Source organism: Cryptomeria japonica, chromosome 7 (genome assembly GCF_030272615.1).
Source record: "Cryptomeria japonica chromosome 7, Sugi_1.0, whole genome shotgun sequence".
NCBI lineage: Eukaryota > Viridiplantae > Streptophyta > Pinopsida > Cupressales > Cupressaceae > Cryptomeria > Cryptomeria japonica.
In genome coordinates, this window is record NC_081411.1 from 114,704,178 (window position 1) to 114,728,793 (window position 24,616).

The 24,616-nt window shown below is 33.2% G+C and overlaps 1 protein-coding gene across 1 annotated transcript; it reads right to left on the reverse strand.

The window, feature by feature from the left end:
• Positions 1-5,849: 5,849 nt before the first annotated feature.
• Positions 5,850-10,288, reverse strand: LOC131040617 (uncharacterized). Its single transcript, XM_057973576.2, has 2 exons — positions 9,636-10,288; positions 5,850-6,430 (listed from the first exon to the last, which is right to left on the reverse strand). Exons 1-2 carry the CDS (start codon positions 9,918-9,920, stop codon positions 6,176-6,178), a joined length of 540 nt encoding a protein of 179 aa, XP_057829559.1. The 5' UTR covers positions 9,921-10,288; the 3' UTR covers positions 5,850-6,175.
• Between the last annotated feature and the right edge of the window lie 14,328 nt (positions 10,289-24,616).

A 24,616-nucleotide genomic window follows, 5' to 3' on the forward strand; every position in this document is an offset into this window, starting at 1 on the left:
AGGAATCACTCACCCAGTAATGGAGGTCTGGGAGAGAAGGCCAAAATCCAGCAAATCTGTACACCAATGCACAATGTCGGTAGAAATCAACATTGTTCACAACATCCTATCCACAAACCACCACCAAAGAGGTCTTGGCACAAGGAAGATGATGAATCCCCTTGGGGGGATGACCAGCAAATTTGGCCACACGAGAAAAGCTACACCTACTAGTAAAGGAAGGGGGTTTGGGAGGGACCTTAGCACCCGCAACAGGGCCACCAACAATAGTGAAGGCAAGGGAAACAACACCAACTATATAATCCACAACAAAATCACCTACAAGTTGAGCACCCAACCCAACCACCGCAATAGCATTTTCATCACAGTTAGCGACATGCATAGAAGCGCATGGAGCGGACGGAGAATTTCGACAAGGAGCAACACAAGGAGAACCCTTCCGGGAAGGAGAAACATTAGTGGGAGAGCCGTTAGCGGCTAGACCCAACCCAATCACTGTAGCAACGAATTCATCACAGTCGACACCACCCACATTGGCATAGGAGGGGGGACATGGATCATCAAGCACAAAATCACTTGATGCAGATGGAGCATTTTAGCAAGGAGCAATGTAAGGATTCAAACCCCTTTGGGAAAGAGAGCCGTTAGCAGAGGTCATTTGATTTCCTTTTCAAATTTTGAATTGTTGTTTGGTGGCCATTGTTGAAATTTTATCTTCATTTGTGACAAGTAAATATTGTCGTGTCTTGATCTTCAAGTGCAATTTTAATTTGGTTATAGCCACTAAATCCATCCAAGAAGGAAAATTACTTCTTTCTTGCTAAATAATCTAATACACAATCAATGAAAAGAAATGAAAATTGGTCCTTGTTAATTTCAGCTCTCTATAATCCACACGAATTCTCCATTTACATCCTTTTTTAAAACTATAACTAGAGGCAAAACCCATTGGTTGTTTGATATTGGATAAATAAAACCAACATTTAAGAAGTTTTGAAGCTTAGTCATATATATTTATCTAATAATATGATTCATTATCGTTTGAGGTTGTCTAATTGGCTTGTTGTCCTTGATATATATCCTATGAGTACATAGGTTAGGATCTAGACTCTTCATATCATGATAGTCCTAAGTGAAGGATATTTTTTGGATTTTGAGCATGGAGATTATGTCTGTTGTTGTGTATTCACCTAGCTATTAGTATTATGAAAGTTTCCTAGTGTGGTCTTCACTCTTGTAAAAAGGGTCATAGAGAAACATTTAGACATGGCATATTAATATCACAACTGTCGGACAACAACCTATGAAGCAATTTTGTATCAAAGTGGTAATTGGCAGATGATATTGCATGAAGTATGGTATATAGTGGGCAAGAAGAGTAGGCTAAGTAAGAGTTTTTCTCTTGGTCCCTATCATAATCATTTTGGATGATGTGAGAAAGTACAATATCGTCATATTGCTATTGAAGCATAGGGATCCTATCTATGGTCATTAATGTTTATAAGACGTTTACATCATTGTTTCGAAGGGCTGGTAAGACTAGCTATTCTACCTCAGTATGGGTTTGTGTAGGTGGGTACAAGACTAGTTTCTTTGTCACATTCCCATTGGAGATTATCATGTCTCTAGACCTACAACCTATAAAAGCATCTGTAGTGTCAAGCCATGGATGTCCCAAAATAAGTGGATATCCTCCTAGGTGAGCTTTAAGTTTGAGAATCATGAAATCTATGGGGTACTCACACGAGTCTAATGTGATGACCAGATCCTCAATTATCCCTTTAGGTTTGACTATGAAACTATTTGCTAATTGAAGTACTGTAGGGGCTGGCCAAAGATTAGATTGTTTAGGGTCAGACTGATTTCTCTAGTCATGACATTAAAGGCTCCTCCTAGGTCAATAACAATGTTGCATAATATAGTCATTAATGGTTACATTCACAACAGAGCTACCCGAGTCTGTGTATTTAGGGACAATCATTCTTCATTGCATAATGTATACTAATTGTTGCATAACATGGACAATTTGAGGGTCCTTCCTTTTTCTACTAGGTTTTTAAAACCATAATTCCTTATTGGTCTTGTTGTAGATGGGAACATCCTTTATAGCTTAGAAGAAAAAGTTTTTTATACACACACATGTTTCAGCTAGTCAAGGAAGTCAAATGATGGTTTAGGCTCATATATCTTACTGTCTAGCTTCTTTGAGAACGTGAGGTCTTAGGTGATAAGATGCTCTTGCTCATGTTTAGGATTGTGATTACTTGGTTGTGGGTTAGAATCTCTAGAAGATTCCTTTGGAGAAATCTTCACAATTAGTGATGATATAGGAGTAGGTAATGTCTTCCCTAAGTGAAGATGCACATTGCCAATTTTAACAATTGAGGTAGGGTGATGAACATCATCATTGGCATGAGCTTATTGAACAATTTTGTTTTTGGGGTTAGGTGGTGGTTGTGTTGGAAATGGAATAGCTTTAGGGATTTTTGCTTGCAATTTGTCTTAAAACCAACTTTGTATCAAAGGGAGGACCTTGGGAAAAAAATTCGAATAATTTGGAAAGACAACTAAGATTTGCATTGCTACTAGTACTAGTTACCTCACCTGGATGCATTTCTCTTCTCCCACATCTACACTTGGAGTCTTAGATTCAAACCCCATACACTCTTCTTGACCCTCTTCATCATTCATGTTGTGAAAAGTAGAACTCATAATCATGGTAACCAATTAAATTTATGCTTATCATACATGTTATAATTTCATTAAATTATGCAAAGGCTCAAGACACAAAGGTTTTTTTTCTTTCTTACTTTTGGTCACATGAAACATAGAAGCAAATAAAACTATAAAAATAAAATCCTAAATCGAGTTATAGATTTTTAATTTTTAATCAAAAAATTATTCAAATTTGTTATAAAAACATTAATAATTTAATAAATAAATTTTAAAACTTAAATACTGTTGTTATAAAATTGAAAATTTTAAAATTTCATTTGCAAAATTAAATTGTAAACCCTTAAATTAGTAAAATTACTTTTTACAAATAATAAAATCCATATTTACAATTTCATTTGTAAATGTAAATTATATACCCCTAAATCACTAAACTAAAAAAAAAGTGTCTTGAACAACTAAAGCTTGCCTTGACCTTTGAAGAATGAATCAATGGTCAATTGATGAGAACTTCACACTTGCTCTACCATTCATCCTTCTTAATACTATCACTTGCAACCTTTCTCAATTTTGTATGCTTGTAGCTTGCTATTGTAACTTCCAACTTTGTTGTTGAAACTTGACATGTTATTGTGAAGATTAGATGCCTATTTATAAATTCTTTTAATGAATTTTTAAGTGTGGATGAAGCCCCTAGACCATTAAGGTAAGGGTTATTGGCATGAAGATTTTAAAAGATTTGAAAAAATTATCTTTTTTTAAGAAAATATTTTTCTTAATTGCCATAGGGGATGCTTGGATGTCTTGATTGTTGTTGGGAGATGTGAGGGAGTCTCTTAAAAATCTTGGGGAGGTCTTGGTCACTATGAAATGACTGATACAAGAGTTGATAGTGCTAATTAGGAAGTGATTAAGACCAAAAGGACCAAAGTAGGAGATTCCAAGAGAAAGCAAGACAACACCTCTAGAATCACATCTAGCACCCAACTAACTTCTATGATAGCAAAGAAGCTTGTAATATGCATACATTCCAATGGTTAAAAAGAGACTAGATAGGGATAGATACCTATTGTTGAAAAGAAATCAAATTGTGCCATTGAGAAGTAACAAAACCACATTGTTGAAAGTGAACATGTTGAGGGCAAAATTTGTGAAAAATGTTGTCTTACATGTCTATCAATGTCTATATTTGAAATAGTGGTGTCCACGAGTTATTTAGAGTTGCTAATCTCTTAGATTGGCTTGGAAGGAGGAGGTGACCAACCTAGGGACTCTAAGATTTCTAAATTTGTGTTGAAGGACGACTACCTTCCATAGATAAATGATCATGCATCATTAGTTTGGGTATTTAAAGAAAGTAAAATGTCGTTTGAATCTCTCTATAGTTAGTAATTAGTAATCTCTTCAGGTTCCCATAATAAATACGACATTTTAAATGAAATTTTCTTTACTAATTCACCTCACAGAGGGATCAAAAACAAAGAATCTAATTTTGACCAAAAAAATATAGTGATTCATCTCAATTCATAGTAGGTGGGAACATGGGAACACACTCTCAATTGACCAAGGCTAAGGTTGGGTCCCATTGAAAGGTGCTTCCTAAAAAATAGAGTTGGAGGCGTTGAGATCTTTTAGGAATATTTTGAAGTTGCTGGTCCTATGAATTTTGTAGTGCAGTTCAACTTAAAATTTAAGGAAGTTGGCGGTCTCATGAATTTTGATGTTGGTCTTCTATACAAGCCTAAAAAGTAGGAACTCCTATTTTCCAAATAAAGATTCCAAATAATCCTGTAACAAAAAAAGAAAAAATCTTCATAAAACCTCTTGTTTTTTAAAATTGAAGCTTAAATCACTCCATACCAGGCCTGAAATTATTGGTCATTTCAATGCCTTTCATTTGATGTTTTAAAAAAAATAATTAGCTGTCAAAAATATTTAATTAATAATATATATAAAAATCTTAAATTAACTAAATTTGTAAATTGAAAACTCATATATAAGAATCATATATATTACATATTAATGTTAAATGATGATAAGTTTTTGATTAAGACAAAACGAGGTTTCGAAGAGACCCAAAACCCTTTACAAACATATTTTAAATGGATCTAGAATCCTCAACCAAAAAGTTGTCCTAAAGGAAGGAACATTAAAGCAAGACAACCATGGATAAAAAAGGCACCCAAAGCCAAAAAATGGGTTTTTTAAAAATAAGTTCCCAAAATTTAGAGCTACTCTTGTGGGAGCCTAAAGAAGTTTCTAAATTTACAATTTTATTAAAAATATTAAAAAAATAAATTGACTAAGTTTCTAAATTCATATTAGAAAATAGAAACTATTCTAAATATTCATGGTAAAATATTTTAATAATTAGAATCAATTATATCCCTATCATTTCAAAATATAAACAAGTTTCTAAATTTACATTTTAGAATTTTTATTAAAAACTATTAAAAATTAAATTGACTATGATTTTAAATTCACATAAAAAAATAGATTATTATTCTAAAAAATTATATTAAAATATTTTAAAAATTAGAAACAATTATATCCTATCATTTTAAAATATTCTAAATAAATTTGAATTTTTTTAATAAATATTTTAAAATAATATATACTAATATTATAAATTAGAATGTCATATATACAATTTTATAAAAATATAACAAGTCAATCTATATAGTACAATAAAATTTTAAGCTGTCACATACATCCAAAAATGAAAAAAATGACCATATAGACCATCAAATTCAAGAGGTGCTCCACAAGACCTCAGCTTAAACCCCTACAGCTAGAGGGCAACAAAGAAACCCTTAACATTAAGCAAAAAGCTTCGAGCTGAGTGGTGTAGGAGGGGAGGTCCAATGGACCTAAACTTACTGTTTGTAAATCCTCTTTGAGAGCTCTAACGATGGTCTCCCTTAAAAGGAAGAACCGACTAGGAGAATCCAAGGAGTATTTTGCATTGGTGGAATAGACCATCTGCATCTGTTTCAGCTAACAGAAAAACATAAAAAAATCTCCATTTGAGTCAGATTAGCACTTCCAAAGAGTCAGATTGAAGTCTATATTTTGACAGCTCCTACAGGCTGGTTAATTTATATAGAAATTTGATCTGAAAGATGTTTAAACCAGAACTTCAAGAAATCTATGCATATAAAGCAAATAATAAAATGTATCATAAGTTTGTCTTTTCAATTATAAAATGTATAAAACTGAAAAAGGGGGAGAATGTTCCACCAAATATTACAGGACTTTCTACAACTCCAAGCAGTCCTTGGAAAACATTTTATATAGTCCAATGCTATACACACTATCCTACAAACGTTCTTATAGTGGTCCTCAAGCCATGCTTGCGCCTGGCAGTTCAACCAAAAAAGAAGTTAAAACCGGCAATTGTTTTGGACCATATACACTTGAAACGAAGTTTGATCACCTTCTTGACAAGAAAAAATCACAGATCTAAACAGAGCTGTATTAATAAAATTCTTGATAATTTATGCTAGTATTCCATCCAAGGAGCAACCTCATCTGACTTCATGTATTGGCTTCCTGCATTGAAAACTTCCTCATCCATATTTTCATGGATGAATGAAGCCGTGTAAGAAGAAGGGTTGTTAAAGTCAAGGCCTTCGAACCATTCTTCGGAACAGAATATGTCAGGAACTGCTTCAGATGCTACTGTCTTGAACAAATCTTCTATGCTGCAGTCAATGCCCACCTCAGATTGGAAGCAACTGTAATCGTTGATAATGGTCTGGACAAACATGAGAGTAAAAAATGTTAAAATTTCAATTCATATGAAATCAAGCAATTTAACAGGGAAATCAAGTAGGAAAACAGTTGATAACAGACACAAATAGTGCATGTCTATATAAGGTTAAACTAGTTCCAAAATGCTCGCACAATCCTATGAGATCAAGCAATTTAACAGGGAAACCAAGTTAAAAAACAGTTGATAACAGACACAAATAGTGCATGTCTATATAAGATTTTACTAGTTCCAACATGCTAGCACAATCCGGATATATGATATTAAGATTCCATTCATTCTTAACACGAGGTGAGGAGTTCTGAAAGAAAATAATTGGTAAAATACTATTGCCCAAACCTCACAAATTCTCCCTACAGTCAAGTGCAAGATATGAGGAGACATTTTTTTTCCATTAAATTATGAACAAATCCCTTCTTTCCAAAGTCATGTTATTCATGGTATCCATATTAGAAATTACACAAAGGGTTTTCATTTATGGCCAAATGCACACATCCAAAGTTCGGATGTCCTTATATCATGGTTGTACCAAAACTTATGTCATCTAGGAACAGTGAAAGAAATAAAATCTCTCAATGCCTACAGATGAACAAATTTATGGGAGGAGTCAAAAGCACAGCGATTCAACAATAGTTATTTATGGACAGCTAAAACAACTGCTACTTTGAAAGTAACAAACTTGGAGCTTCGAGAACAAGAGTAAGCCATAAGGAGAGTAACCCTTCAAACTTAAGGAAAAAGGAGACAAACAAGCAAGGATATTACCGGTAACATCTTTATAGGATTTTACAGGTCGCATCCCAAATTGGTTCAGGATATGATCCTCAGGCTAAGAATGCAAACGCAACAAATGAATCCCTTTCACTCAATTCATGAACAGAATGAAGTCAAAAAATTCCAGAAGACCAAGCTCAAGATAACTAGACAATAGATTCTCAAAGGGCAAAACTACATTGAAAAGTTAGTCAAGTTCCAGAGGGTAGAAGACTCGCCAAAGTTTGGAATTGAAGAATTGTAGTTCAAATGGTTAAACACAATTACTGAGGGTGATGCATATTTCTTGATCATGTGATCCAACAAGATTCAAACCTTCTGAGGTATGATATAAGGGATGAAGCTAGGATCATGTCTTGGATAATTTTGGCATAATAGATACCCCTCGGTCCTCGACTCCCAACCAAAAAGATATCAGCTTAAGATTTTGCTCTTTTATCAAATAACAAAACAAACTCATAGATGATGTAAAACCCTCCATAAAAAACTTAAAAATAATAAAAGATGCAAAATTATGCATTCAAAGAAATAGAATACGAAAGTAATTCAAACACAAATATTTCTAAGGCCAATGCCCACAACATTTCAAAAACTTGCTACATGATTTAATTCATAATTGAATCTGCTCTATAATTACAACATTCACTGTAGCTATTATGATTCTCAAAAGAACATTGTTTACATGGCAAAATTTTACAGTGCAGTACCGGGCTTCTTTTTGTCATTAGCATAAATGCTCTGATTCCTCTTACCAAGATGTGTTACAATTCAAATAATGTAAAACCAGATCATATATTTTGCAATTGTATTTTTGGGCCGAGCAGGAACCAAAAAAACTCCAAAATCTTGATGAAGACCCCCAAAAATAATGTGGAAACTCATCACAACATCCTACATAGGATAATTTTTAGTTTTATTTAGCAAAAAATTACACAACAATTTGAGCTACATATGTTATATATAATATATTTTAATGCTCACCATTCAGAAGGAATAAAAAAACAGATTGCATTTTTAATAAGTCATGCAATCCCATTTGTTCTTTTTTCGGTAAGAATAATTTCTAAAAATACAGCAAAATTTTCAAAATTTACAGTATTTGATAACAACCTTGGTAGGTGGGCTGTGAGGATTATTCATTCTATAAAGACCACTTAGGTAGGACAAACTCTCTTACCAAGTATGCAGAGGTGAACCGTCAGACTGTTAGGAATTTTACCGGTAACAGGACAAGGCAAAACCTTTTGCCAAAACCCTCTAAAAGATATCCAGAGCCAAGATTATTGAGATTTAAGCTTCTCAGAGACGGGGGACAATCCCTATGGCCATTAGCAACAACTCTCAGGTATCAGAGCTCATTTACCCAAGACCAGTTGGGTAGGACAAATTGTTTATCAATAATACAGGTCACAGACTCTTTAGCTTTTACAATAAGCAAGGAAGGGGTGACTTGTCTTTGCAAGATGTGCTAACCAGGTGGTGGAAGTTATCAGTTGCGTGCAAAACCTCCAGCAAGGTATCTGCAGCAGACGCAATTAGACTGTTGGCTGAGGGCAATCCCTTGCGAGGTATCTGAAGGAGGCAATTAGGCTTTTAGCTGAGGACTATCTGATTGCCATTAGGCACGATACCCAGGTTATGTGGACTATTTCTGAAAGATCTATAGGTAGAAAGAAACCCTTTTAGGGTCTATAAGAGATAAGGCTGTTAAGACTTTCTATATTTGTCTGATGGTATGACCTGGATCCAGATTTGTTAAGTTATCTGCTGTCCAAGCTAAAGTAGGACTATTAAACTTTTTTATCATCGGCAAGGCTAGGTTGATTGCTCTCATGGTTAGGTGCAATCCCTTGGATATAGAGACTGCATCGGCAAGAAAGGATTGGAGAATTGATCCAGTAAGGCGTAGGACCCATATGTCCTGATACACCTACATTGGCATTTGTCCTCAGCATTGGAGCTCAAGATCTAAAGCAAACCCAAAATGGCATGTGATACTCATTTAAAGATTAAAATAATTTTTCAATTTGACTGTCTGATTTATTTATTTTTCCTTCTTTTTATTCTATCTATTTTCTCCATTAATCCAAAATATTGTTGGAAAATTTTGAGATTTCAAGACTATTTAAATGCAGTATTCTACCCTAGATCTAAAACAGAGAAATGTAAACAATACTCCGTTGAAAATACATTCATTTATAACCATCAATTGAACCTAATTCAGCAACGCCATTTGAATGCACTTTTCTACACTAATCCTGAAAGGGTAAATATGTGTTATAGATGTAAACACCATTACATTGATATATGTCGCTGATTCACATACCCATGTTTCCATTCCCAGAAAAATGCAAAGAAACTTACAAATAAAACCACAATCACCACAACATCTACACCAGACAACAAACATATTCACCTCATAAGCTCTATTGATCTGCTTGAACCTCTGCTCACTCCCCCTCTCCTTACAAACATCAGGATGGTATCGCCTGGCAAGATTTCTATACGCGCTCTTGATCTCGTTCCTCGAGGCATTTCTCCTCACACCAAGAATAGAATGATGATCAGTGTTCACCATACTGTCAGCCATGCAAGCTCGGGCAACAGCAGAAGCACCTCTCCTCCTCAGCCCCTGGTCACATGACAGATACGAAGTGCTGCATGTGACCGCTGACGATCCAAAGGCCAACTGGCACGCCATGAAAAGCCTATTCACACAGAAACTATATGAAAACAAGGTACAAGATTGAATCCTTTTCTCTTTTTACAGATCTGCAGATCGAACCCACTTAGCCCAGAAAATTTATTTCTATTTTCACCAGGAACTAACACTGTGGGACGATTCAGAGCGGAGATAGCAAAAGTCTCCGAAGAATTCATTGTTGGGTATTGAATTTATAGATGGGAAAAAGCTTCTGGCACAAGAATGGCACAGTCAATAAAAGAACACGCGTGAATTACTTGGTAGGTGGGCGGCTTGACTGGCGTGGAGTGGTTTCTTTGGTTTGCTTTCCCCACATTTCTCTTTCTTAGCTGGTTGGGATCTGACATTTTGCATACGTATTCCTTGACGTGGGATTTGGCTTGACAAATTCTCCATCTTTCACGTGTGATTCAATATATTATTATTAGTTTTGTTTAAAATTAAACTTTCCTTCTGCGAAACCAGGAGAATTCTTTTTAAGGGAACTTGCAAGGTCATCCATTACGTCTTTTGACAAGAGTAGAGGAAAGGGAATGGGAGCGAGTATACTGGAGTAGGTTGAGGAGTTCAAAGATTTAAAAAAATTGGTGGTGACTGAATGGAAAGTCAGATTTAGACCACACCTACAATTTTTTAAGCTTAATCAATTAGTGAATCAGATGTGATTGGAATGGAAAGTCAGATTTCGACCACAGCACCTACAATTATTTAAGCTTAATCAATTAGTAATTCATACTAAATTAATCATATTTTGAGTTGGGATGATAAATGGTGGAGTAGTTGACAAGGTTTGGGATGATTCTTTTCATTTGTTAAAATATAGTAGTTGGTGTTTGATATCTTGTTGTAATCAATGTTCATTAATCAAAATTTATTTGTAAGTATTGTTATAGATATGTGTTTTGGGTTTTGTTTCATGTCTAAATAGGATTATGTACAATTTTGTCTTTCTACGTGATTCTATCTTATTTTGTCACATATTTTTATAATATGTTTGTTTATGGGACTTGGTAATGCTAAGAAGTGTTTTGAGAAGCTTATTATTAGTCAACAAAAATATTTTGATTTTGTTAATACCAATCAAGTCCCTATTGTTGATTGTATAAGTTCGATAACACGAAAGACAAAATATGCAATATCTTGGATGATGTCAATGTAGCATTTGCAATATAAAATGCTGATACAATGCTTTGTAATGACTTGATTATCTAATTATTAATTTTGATGACCTTTTTAATGCTTGCAAATTAATGAATAACAATAAAAAAACTTAAAAGGGCCAACTTACGAAGGTGAGAGAAATTATTTGAATTAGGAGGATAAGACTATATGCTTGATTTCATTTAGGTAAAAGATCCACACTTTTGATCTAGTCTAAGATGTAAGGATGATTAAAGTGATGACTAATTAACCTTTGAAGGCTAAGGTACAATGGAAGAAGATTGTTTTAGGGTTGGTGTTAGTGTTTGCACAAAAGAAATTAACTTTGAGTACCAAAATGGTTTATTTATGACAAGGCCAAAGTGTATTTTAAAACAAGTGGGGAAAGGGGGGGTATGCACTTTTCTCCTCTATATTTTCCTTATTTTGACATATGTATTGTTGTCCTCATTTTTGTTTTAAAAAATGAAGGACCATTACATGAAATTTTTGTGAAAAAATAAAAATTTTACTCTATGGTGTGCTTCTTGAGGCATAATTTTGACTAATCCTTGGACTAGCTTAATCCTTAGTCCATCCTTGAACCACGTTTTGAATTTCGTCGTATTTTGGATTCGTTTGCTATGTCTTTCCTTCAATTTCGGGTTTTTTCTCCCTAACTACAGGTGGGAAGTTTCTCTTGAATTGCAAGTTTTAATGATTTCCTTTGTTTTGGTCTTTGTAGGGAAATTTTTGGCTAATTACAAGTGCACTTTACTGAAAAAAGAACTCGTAACTTACTTTTTATTTCCCCCTTGATGCTTTTTGACTTTTTAAGTTAAAATAGTGATTTTTTGGATAAGTTACAAGTAAACTTGTAATTCTTTCCTAAAACCCCCACTTTAATGTCTTTTGCTTGTAATAGGGATTTTAAACCTCTATTACATATGTGCAAGTTATTAACACTTGTTGTAGAGATTTTATTTTCTCTTTACAAGTAATTTGTAACTTGCACATCTCTCTCCAAAACTCGATTTTGCCTAGAAAAGGAATAAAGTGACATTTTAAACTTGCTATTTTGCCAAAAAAACTTGATTTTCTCCATAAAGTGCAAATTGAGAAATTTTAAACTTGTAATTGCATTTTTAAAACCCGATTTTGCCTTGTTGATGGAAAAAGTGACATTTTAAACTTGCAATTGGATCTTTAAAACCCGATTTTGCCTTGTTGAGAGAAAAGTAACATTTTAAACTTGTTGTTTGCTCTCAAAAACTTGATTTTCCTTATTGCATGCAATTTTAAACTTGTTGTTCTTTCCCAAAAACCCAACCAGCAATGTTGGTGGATTTTGTTGACAATTTCCACCGATTTTTGTGGATAAATCTTAGGAGGAGGAAGGCGTTTTGGATTCCTTGCTATTTTCATGCATTTTCCAACTCTCTTCATGCCATTTGGAAGACATTATCGCTGGTTTTATGAGGTTTTAACAGCAATAATATTTTTGAAAATGCCATGATTTGCCTCATTCAAGTGCCACAAATCTTGTCTTTCCTAAATCGTTTTGGCTTGTCTTGCCTAGGCGTGGAGGTTGGGTGCTTTACTTGATCGATTCTTCATGCTTTTAATGGGCATTTTGATACATATGGCATTTTTCAAAAACGTGGCTAGGGTTTGAATCTTCTTATTTTATCTATAAGAGATTCTTTCTCTTCATGATAGTTATATGTTTTGTTTTGTTCTTGCCTAAAATCGGTTTTGTGAGAGATTTTTCCCTTTGTTCCAAGTTTGCAAGGCAATTTGTGGATTGCATTGTTCTTCCCCATTTTCCCTCTTTACTTGTATTCGAGATTTTAAATCCTGATTGCAAGTTGGATGAAAATAATTGTTCTTCCCTTATGGTTAATATAATTTAACCATCTTTGGTTGAAATTCCAAGTTGCAAAGATGAAAAATACCCATTCTTTCAAAATCAGTTTCACTCATATTCATTTCCATCATCCGTACATACCATTTCATCCACTCAATTCACACCTTCATTCATTTTCCCCATTTAAAGTCTACCTGCGGTCAGCCATCCAGAACCCGAAATTGGTCCAAAATGCACTCAAAAAACACTTGAAAATGAGTTCTAAAGGTCCAATTATAAGTGCAAACTTGTAGTTACCCATTACACATATGAAGTTGCATGTTTGTTCCCTGCAATTGTAAGTTAATGCTCTTGTTTTCTCCACATATGTAATGCAACTTCCAAAACCCGAAATTCACTTGTGAGCCCATTTTCGCATCAATTTATCTCTTCCCTTGTCAGTTCGGTTTGCACACACGATCTACCAAATCAATGGATTAAGGCATGGGCCTTATTTTGCAACTGGATTTCAATATTGGAGGATGATACAAAGAAGAGATACAACAACAATTCATGGTTGAGAGCATAAAAGGCTTTCAAGACAAAGATGGTCATGACATGAAAAGAGGAAGGCAACCTTTTCCCTTCTGAAAAGATAGTACTACCCCAAGCAAGAAGACAAGGATGCAAGTTTCCATTCCAGTTCAAGATGTCTTTACCAATCTAGAATACTTCAAGTTCTAGCATCCTAAAGTGACATGAAGATCATCACAGACAAAGGATGATGCAGTTCGAGTCATGTCTTTAGACACATGGAATAGTTTTAGTTATGCATTTGTAATTTTGTTTTGACAAGTTACATGTAAAAAAATAACTTTGTAATTGCAAGTTAACTCATTACTTGCACTTTTGTAATTACATGTAAAGCAACTACACGTTGTGTTCAATTAGGACTATAGTTGGAATAAGTCTTAGTTAGTTATTGAATAAGTCTTGGTCGTTGAGAAAATCTCTCAAGTTAGTTAGGATCCTCCCACCTTTTTCTCAAGGCTCCTCTTCTATAAATACTTGAGGGGTCTATTGCAATATTGATCTTTTGGAAAGCACGCAAAAAACTCTGCCAAATTTGCAGCAAAGAAGTCTTTGAGCTTTTATGTGTAAATTGAAGAATTGAAAGGAATAGAAGAAAATTGCTCAAACTTTGAGTCTTTGTGCTACATTCTTGAGTTGGTGTTCCATATTTCCTTCCTTGCAAGTGTTTCTTTGAGAGCTTAATCAAATTTGATTTGCAGTCTTTGAGCTGCAAGTATTGAAGATTAATTTAGTTAAAGTAGAAGTTCTATTGGAAAAAGCTGTAAGACTTTGTTCTTACACTCGTTCTTAACAGAATTTAGAAGTAGATTTTGTGAGAAATAGTTGTGAGTCTTTGAGCTTATACTACTTCCCATTGTTTTAAGTAGAAAAGAATAAGATATTCCAGTCTTTGAGTTGTTATAATTTGTTCTTGATAGAATTAGTATAGAAAAGCGTAGATAGGACTTCATATAATCAAGTCTTTGAGCTTGATATTGTTGTCTCGTCCCGAAGGAAGTGATGGAAGTCTTTGTGCTTTCAGGAAACTTCATTTCCTTTCTCTCATTTCATTTTGAAAGTGGTTACTGTTGTTTATATCGAATCGCTATCCTTTTCTGTGAAGAGAAAATAATATTGTCTTTCTTGAAGGAAGAAGAAAGATTGTTGTCCCATCCTATTTTATTTTCAAAGTTAAAGTTAGATAGGGGGAGCTTTCTCTTAATTAGGAGAGTTTTACTCACACGTTGTGGTTGAAACCACAATTTTGTATATTTCCCCAAGTGTACAAAATTTTCAACCAACATGTATGTGACGTATGTGAATCATGAATGCTAAAATAATGAAAATGATTACTGAAATGAACAATCATATTAAATAATGCCATATATTTGGGCATTTATTCATATTTTTTTATGTTGTTTATAGAAGCACATTTTCAATCTTACATGTATAAAGTTATAACTAGAATATTTAACAATTACATCAATAATTTGAAAATTAATAATTAAGAATTTGCCTAAACATGGGCATGAAATGAATCAAGTGCAAGGCAACATTATGGTGAGCATGAAGTTGAGAGTGAACATGGACACCATGTGGGAATGCCACCAAGTTGCCCCCCATGAAACCATGCAAAAATTATAGGACCCATGTGAAGGAGTCAATTTAGCCATTATAATAGGGTAATAAAAGATCCATTTTGGAAACACTTTAACTATTATGTGATGCAAGTCTATGAAGAAATCATTGTAACCATTGTGGGATTTAGGATCCATGATGGAATATATTCAAGCATTGTATGGTGAGGAACTCATGGTAGAAACACTTTAACTAATGTTGGTGTAAGATTCATGGTGAAATCACTTATCCTCTTACACATAATGACGTGAGATCATGTAATAGTACTTACATCATGTGCAATGTAAGCATGTAGGAATGGTATAAAGATTTTTAATAAGATACATGAGAATATCAATGTTTTAACAATTATCATCAACTAAAATAAAATTCTCTTTATTTATATTAAAAAATAAAAATATTATTATTTCATTTTCAAACATTTAAAAAAATTATTCATTATGTGATTAGGGATATCCCAATTGATAAGAATATTGGTTACTCTCTCGCATATAATAGTATTGAAAATGTGTAAGAGGATAAAACTATTTCTCTTCATTGAGCTCCTTTAATAATTATGTAATTAATAAGATTTATAAAATAGAAGATTCCGTATTTTGTCTTTTTCTAAAGATTCTTTTTTGAGAATATACTTAATTTTAAAAAATTTACCTTCATGAAAACGGTTGAAAGAGTTAAATATGATTAAAATATAATAAATATATTTACACATTTATAAAGTTGGAGAGTGAACTTTTTCTTTTGTTTTCTAAAACTTTATTTATTTTATTTTATTTTTTATTTATTTATAATAATTATTATAAAAACAAAAGTAAAAGTAGAATTTAAGAAAACAAAAGAAAGTGTATTCTTTAACTTTTAGTTGTTATAAAATAAAAAATTAATGTATAGTACATATATTATGAATATGTGTATATATAAAAATTTAAATAATATATATTATTATATATTAATTTATGTGTATTCTTATATATTGATGTTTGTTAAAAGAAGTATTATATGAGGAATTTTTCAATCACAATGTTGTTATATATATATAAACAAATATTGTTGAAAAATTCTCAAAAAATATATCACTTTTATATAATGTCATTGTTTCAATGAAAAAGAAAAAAATAAAATTTATATATGCTAAGAGAAATGTGTTATGAAATGATGTAGAATTGAAAATTTTATCAGTACCAATTAAAAATTAATAATAAAATAAAATATTTAAAAAATCACCAAAAGTATCCATACTCTAGATATTAGAGTTAATTATTCAATTCTAATAAATAATAATACAAAATTATTTGTAGTGAAAGTTATGTATTATAGAATAATTGGCTATTTTTTCCCTCTAAATGACACAAATTAAAAAATGTAAAAAATACTAATTCTATTGAGACACTATTGTAAAATCACCCAAATATGAATGTTGTAAATACAAGCTCTAATAAGACTTAAAATTTCTCTATGTTGTTAGTTAGAAATCTAAACTCTAGTGAGAAAATGCTTATAAATGGTTTATTTTGCTTGGCCCTAAAAAAAATTGTAATAGCTTGTTGATGTTTAGTATTCAGACATAACAATTTTGTCATAATCTCTATGGGAGAATTTATTTGATTTTATATAAAATCTATGGATGTATGTTTATCTCATGTATAAAAAAGAATATTTTTTTATCTAGAAGCTTTGGGTTAACATGAATGTGGATTATTGCGTAAGTTAACACTAGGTGGTTAAAACTATTGGGAGTGTGTTTAGGTGTTGGATGCAAGGAAAATGTTACTAGTAATGTGGTTACTATTATTAATTGCATGAAATGACAGAAGGGCGGTTTTAGTTCCTATTAAAGTAGAATGTGTAAGGGAAAATATTGAGTAAAGGGTGTGATCTCAAAATTGGTTCATGAGTTTGAGTATTGTGAGTGTTGGTTTGAATCTTTCAAGTGTATGTGAATACTAGTCCAAATCCAAAGTGAGTGTGAGAAGTGGAGCCTATGCAAGAAGATGACTTGATTTGAGTTCTTGTAGGGGTGAATTGTTAGAGCTAGTGCATTAGTTGGATTAGAAGTTGTTTGCCTAGTTGATAAGGAAAGCATATATCATATTTTCATTGATAAGTGCACAAAGATGGGAGACCAAAGAGGGGTCTTAATATGCCACATTTATTTTTAAATTAGAAAAATTTGATCTTGGATGAGAAATTGAAGCTAGCTACACTCAAAATTTGAAGATGCAACAAAGAAAAAATTGTAGTATTTTGAATATACTTTTTAAACTACTATTTATTTTAAAAATGGTGGAGATTAAGCAGTTCAAAAAGGGGAAGCACACAAAATGCTCCTATTTTTGTCAAAAAAATAATATAGCATCTAATGAGAAATTAGCTAACAACATGCATTTTATGCTTTATTTGTTGCTAAGTTTTTAATAAATATTTGATTTTTACTCATTTTTTAAGTGGGCACATTCTAAAAAATAGAAAATTGAGTGTGTGGACCCCTAATTTTATTGGCATCATTTTGTTTTGATGAATGAGTAAAAAAGAAACAAAAAATATAGAACATATGTTTTTAATTTTTAATAAAAAATGGAGACACCTTAGCATAATTGAAACTTATAAAAATTTATATGGTTAAAACGCTAGGAAAGAGCTCAACATTACTATGTCATTTTTTACTTGATATTTGTTGGTAAATAGATTTTCCACTTGGAAAAGATAAGGAAACTATGACTCAACAATTGAAGAGATCACCAATTGAATGGTAATCTTCCTCTGCTAGGGAAAGCTCTATCATATGATCTAATTGATTTTAGGATATATTTTAAACTAGAATGTAGGAAAGACATCTATAGAAAAAGAAAGAGGGATGGAGGAGAGAGGAGACACTGATGAAAACCACTTGAAATCCTCAAGTTTAAACCTAGATTAAATCGGATACAACAAAGAAAAGAAATATTTTTCCATAAAAGAAAGAGGGTATTTTGAAGTCTTCATCCCACAAGAGTTCACAATAATCTTCATATATCTTCATGATTAATAGCCTGAGAGTACTTGGATCTCATTTATTTAATTAGCAAATAGGAATGTTGTACAATACCATTCACAAATATTACTGCTCCCACATTGCTGACTTATTTTACATTGAGAAATTGTCAATTTGTAAGCTCTTTAATGGTTCCAAAAGTTCAGCCTTTTAAAATCTTGAAACTCCTTTCAACACATGAGATATAGCCATTATCTTCAACTTTGATAATTTCAGAGTGCTTGGATCCACCTGTCAAATAAGCGATGAATCAAGTTGTAATGCATTGTCATTCATAAGAGATTTGCTCTCTCCCACTTCACAATAATAGTATCTGGAGTATCAGGTATATGTGAAGTAGCATGTTTTACAACTGATTTAAGTTTCTTCTCATCATCATGTCCTACATTAAGAGAATCATCTACAAACCCATTGTTTTTTGGCCACAAACTTATAAAGGCTACTAGTTCCTATTGCTTGACTACTGTTGCAGTAATGGGTGAATTAGTCTTTCTCTATACATTCTCATTGTGGATACCTCTGCAATACTTCCAATATAGAATCAACTAAAACTTCAATTTATAATGCAGAGAGTCTCATGTCTTATCTATGATAGGGAACCTAAAAGATATGCAATGAGATCCAAAAAGAGCCCATGAAGGTCACTAGGGATTCAGTTAGCTTCACAACATTGATTAGCCAATTGAATACAAAGTTCTCCAGTTTAATCCAAAACTTTTCTGTGAAATTTTCATGTGGGTCCAACACTCCACAATACTAATGGAGGTAGAACAAAGATGCATTTCATAACAATCTATCTCTAGAAAGTAGATACATCCTTTGATCTGTTGTGGTGATTCACTCTTCCATTCAATGAAAAATTGCAATGTCTCAAAAGACATGCCAATTTTCAACCATCCATTTCTAGTTTTCACCCTATCTGTTTTTAGTTCTTGCAAAAAGGAATAATAAAATTAACTGGTGAAATAGAATTTAATAATAAAATTAAAATATAAAAGAATAAAAAAAAAATAAAATAAAAATAAATAAATATTAAAAGTTATATTTAAAATTTGATTAAGTAAATGAATGGTTAAAAGATATAAAAGGAAAAGTTGTGACTCCATCAAACATGATATATAAAAGGGAGAAGAGAACCTCATTTGAGAAAGGAATAATTTGGGAATCATAAGTGCAGATATGATTGTGAAAAGTTGTGTCCCTTTTAAAGGGTAGAAATAATGAAGAGTTGCACTCTTTCAAAGGGTGTTAATGGTGAAAGGGTGTGTCTCTTGCCAAAGGGCATACATTATGAAGAGGTGTGACCTCTCCCTCACATTGAGAGATATAAGGAAATTAATTAAAGCATCCAATGACACCACCATCGATCAAATCAGATTAGATTTGTTATTAAGTTATAGGCATTAACATCTTTGTTCTTAGTGGTATGAATGGGGATGTGCTTAATATGTATGCTCAATATATGAAGCCTGATAACGTTCTTATGCAGAATTTAATAGTAATATTAATATAGACTGCAATATGTATGACAATCATATTTAATTTCATATATATTCATAGTACAAGAGAAGTTAGTATACTCATAGTCTATCCCTCAAGTGATCTTTCGCTAATGCCTTTGGAAGGATAGGTTGGTTTGTGTAGGGAAAGGCAAAGCAATTTCATCCCAAAATAGGTGAACCCCAAGAGTTGGTATTGACGGGTGTTCGTGAAGCCATTGAGCCAAGTGGTGGTATTGACAAGTGCTCACGAAACCCTTGGGCCTACTTGTGGAGGTGGTTCCCAAGTGCCCTATGACATTAATTCCTCATCCTCCATTAGGGTTGGGAAAGTAGTACGGATGGACCTAATAGAATAATTATTGATTATATTATGAATAATCAATTGTTCTCTAGTTTAATAATTTGATTTAAAGCATAACAATATATGCTAATTCATGTTAATCATTGAGAAACAGGTAACCTCCTAGTAGAGGACATTACATTTTCTCAGTTAGTTCTTTGGGCCCATGGAGTGAATCTTAAATAGTGAGGTGATCTTGTATATTCTAAATTTTCTTAAGAAATAACTTTTCTGATATGATAGAATTCTTCTTGTTGGGTTCAATAATAAGGCATAATATTATTAATCTTTCTAAATTGCAGTATGACTTCCTTACTGGGACCTTCCAATTTCCCATTATGTTGTTTCTTCAAGAGGCTTTTAAATTTCTTGGATAGCATGCTACCTTTATCATTTGAAGGTTTCCTACTATCTCCAAACCTTATTTTATTTTTCTACTATGTTTTATATCCATATGCCCAATTGAATTTGCTCTTCTGATAGAATTACCTTCACTATCTCTAGATTTTGTTTGATAGATGCTCACTATGTTACAAAAGAAGCATAGATTCATTGTGATCTTTCACTTTCCTCATGCATTGATCTACATTTATTGGATTTTTTTTCACTAAATGATCCTACAAACCTATCCAATTGCCTTTCCTAAGTCATCTTCTTGGTGTAGAATGATCCTTTCTCCATTTCTCTTTGTGCTACAATCAATGGGTCATTTTATTCCAATAGCCTCTTATTCATGTGTTCCATTGGCTTATTGCCAAGACAATTTCCCTAACTCCAAGGAACTTATCTCTCTATGAGCTTATTTATAGTCTTCAAACATGTTGCTTTGTCAAGCTCTACAAAAAATTCTCCTTCTTTAAATATTGAACTAAACTCTTTTGACATCTTCTTTCTACAGTTGTAGTATGAGTCAAAGGTCACAGGGTCTGTACTTTGAGTATAGAGGGGGACAAGTTTACTAACAAATAAATAGGGATAGCTAAGGTTGAATATATGCTTGAATTAACGAGTATGACATTTCACAATAGAGGAAAACTTTTTAAATTTTGGGATTCAACATTGTAAAAAATAACATTGAAAAACATGCAAGCCTAATGGAGAGCACAATTGAGGTTATGTCATTTTTTTAGAATTCAATAAAAGATGTCTTTAAGATATTCGAACATAAATTCGACTCTTTGGGTTAGATGGCCAAGGAAAATAAAACTCTAAAGGTTTAAAATTCCCTAGGCAAAAATAACATGAGCATTCTATTATGCACTCACATTATTGCTTTCCTTTGGCTTCTCATAGCACAAGCACAAAATAACACACTCACATTTTTGTGAAAGAAAAATATTCTCTCCCTCACCTTCTCTTTGTCCTACTCTTTACCCTCTTCTCTAGGTAATTACCTCTCCCTATCACCCTCTCTTTGTCTTCTTCTCTCTTTAAATATCTCACTTCTATCTCCTCTATATAGGTCTCTCCCTCCCTCTCTCCCTCCTTACCTACATCTCTCTATAAACTATTCATGGTTTAGGGTTTATTGTATAATTTAGGGTTTAGTGTATATTGTTTAGGATTTAAGGCTTGGGGTTTAGGGTTTAGGGTTCAATGCATAGTGTTTAAGGTTCAGGGCCTAGGGTGAAAATTTTAGGTTTAAATATATAGTGTTTAGTATTTAGGGATTATGATTTAAGGTTTAGGGTATAATTGATGATTGAGGATTGAGGGTCTACCTATCCCTACCTCACCTCTCTCTCTCTCTCTCTCTCTCTCTCTCTCTCTCTCTCTCTCTCTCTCTCTCTCTCTCTCTTTTCTCTTTATAGTTTAGGCTTTTCTCCATGGATGTCATAAAATAAGTACATTTTAAAGCACTTGAATTTTAAGGAGAAATAGAAATGGTAAAAAGGAATCAAGTCCCCATGATTTAGGGCCCACACACTCTTCTTTTTTGCATTTTATGCAATATCTGACAAATAAATGTTTTTTTCATGGGAATCGTGGAGCTTATAAATGTTTCATCTAAACCTATATGTGCATGTAGGGTATCTCCACAATAGCCTCTCTCAAAGTTTTTAAATCTCCAAGTTGTTTGATCACAACAATAATATTTGAAAAGTTGCAAAAAGTGTCAATTATGTTAAACCAAAAGTTGTGAGGCATATTTTGTGTTCTTTATTATATGGGGCAAAATTGACTATGTGAAATGTTGGAAATTGACACTCAATTGGTTGGTTTCACTATGTTGTCATTGATGGCAACATGGTATCTTGTTCCGGCTTCATATTATGCATCAGTTGTGTACCGATAGGCACTTCACCGACATCGACACCGGTAGGATGGAAGGAATTCTGAGGTTATCGACAATGTAGGCTGACATGGTTTAGAATTGGGTTATCGGTATTAGAGGACGACTTTTCTTGGATCTAGATTCGACAATTGTTTTTGATATATATACCGGCAAGGCATTACACTGGCAAGATAGTTCACCGGCATCAACAATCAAACTCTACATCGGCACTCAGGACACCGGCACTAGCACAAAGAAAGGAAGTATACTGGCACAGAGGCCGACAGGATTTTGTTATATTATATTTTGTTTATTATTGTAAAAACTTTGTAAGCCGACTTGGCATGTTGTAAAATGACTCTTATATATAAAAGAGATCATTGTAGACATTTTGTAAGAAAGAAAAGAAAGTGAAGTAAGCGAAATATTAAGGCAGACTTATTATGCGAAATATAGGTTAAAGGGTTTATGTAAGAAGCAGAGCAGCAACTGGTACTGGATCAGGCATTATAGATGCTATTGTAAAGCAATACAAGATATTGGATTTGTATAATCCACATTGTAAGTCAGTGAGACTTCCCATTGAGCAGTGAGCTCTAGGCAGAAGAGGGGCCTGCATGTGCAGGCCCCTCTTGTAAGTAATATTCTCTTATTGGCTAGTAAGTGGATATTGTGGGTCACAAATCCCACCGAGGTTTTTCCACACCGAGTTTCCTCATTAAATCCTTGTGTCATGGTGTGCTTTTCATGTGGATGTTTTTAATTATGTTCATTGCATTATTTCTTGCATACCGGTATACTGTTATAATATGTTCTGCATGTTTTAAGAAAAGAAATTCTATATATTGATTAGATACTGATTCACCCCCCCCCTCAGTATCTGTGGGAATCCTAACATTGTTAACCTCCTTATGCCTCAGTTTGAATTTCTAGATTTGATCTCTTAGCTTCTACACACATTCATTTTCTATCTTCACATTCTCTTTCAATTCTTCATTCTTTGATTCAACACTTTCCAAATCTTCAAGAGTTGTCTTCAAATCTTCATCCAGCTGAAAATCTTTGATCGTGCATATAGGTGTCATGATTCAACCAACACAGATCTTCCTCAAGAAGTTAAGCTTCCAAGCAAGGGACCAAAGCTCTAATACCAATTGTTGACAAGGTTGAAAGGACCAGAATACTGAGGGGGGGTGAATTAGTACTCCCACATATATAAAAACTTTTACCAATACTTTAATCTTCCACAAAAATATCAAAATTCATCAATCATACTTAACATATATAAAATTGCAAAAGTAGAATAATCATGAAGAACACAACCACAAGAGAAACACTAGCTTTTATACGTGGAAAACCCAAATGGGAAAAGCCATGGAGAGTTTTGACTCTCGAGAGAATATAAATGGTTGTATGGTGTTTCCAAAAGGGTGGCTCACTGTCAAATTACAAAAATGACTCACTATCAAATTGCTCACTGCAAAGATACAAAAGAATGACTCACTGTCAGAATGCTTACTACAACAGAAAAGGTTGAATTGAAAAGGATTGCATCTCCAAATGCATGATATCAATTCTAAGATTAAGCTTTGATCATGATTCACAAACCCTACAATAGATCCAGTTAAAGATCTTTGTACAACTGTCCTGCAGTGGGTCCTGTGAAGAAACACAACAACACTATTTGGCTTCGTTGTCTGCATCTCACACTTTTGTTGTCCATAATTCTCATTACACACTCTACTATTCTGCTATCTTTTGCATACATGCCTCATATACTTCCTCAAACCTTTTTTCACACACCATGGAACGCATGCTACTACATATATATATTAGAGGACACAAATATATAATAGTGTTTTGACCAAGCCCAACACAATATCTAACATAAACAAGACACTAATGTTGGCCTCCGAAAGATCTCTACATCCTTCCTTTTTCATACTTCATTTTCCAATGCATATACCGAGATTACTGGAATGGGGCAGGGTCATCTAGACCCAAAGATACTAACTCATTATTACAAAATTAAGCACAACATCTCCAAAATTCCAAAGCTATAGGCTCCACGCATACCAAGAATACCGCAACATGAAACTCGAAGGGATACTATTGACATGACCAAAATAGCTAATACTTGAACACGTAACTGATATAGGGACCAATGAGAACTCAAAATTCTGGAACAAAGATCTTCCAGAGATTACCTCATCATATCACCTCCATTTTACTTCATCATAACATCTATCCATAACATAAACATATGTCCATAACAAAAGAACTACACATACCGACTGCATACAATATTTGGACCAATTTGGATAACACATAACTGCATATACTGTCCA

Coding starts and splice junctions, on each gene's coding strand:
- LOC131040617 (XM_057973576.2), bottom strand. CDS start 9,920: ATGGCGTGCCAGTTGGCCTTTGGATCGTCAGCGGTCACATGCAGCACT. Junction 6,431..9,635: donor AGATCAATAGAGCTTATGAG/GTGAATATGTTT, acceptor ATGTTTGTCCAG/ACCATTATCAACGATTACAG.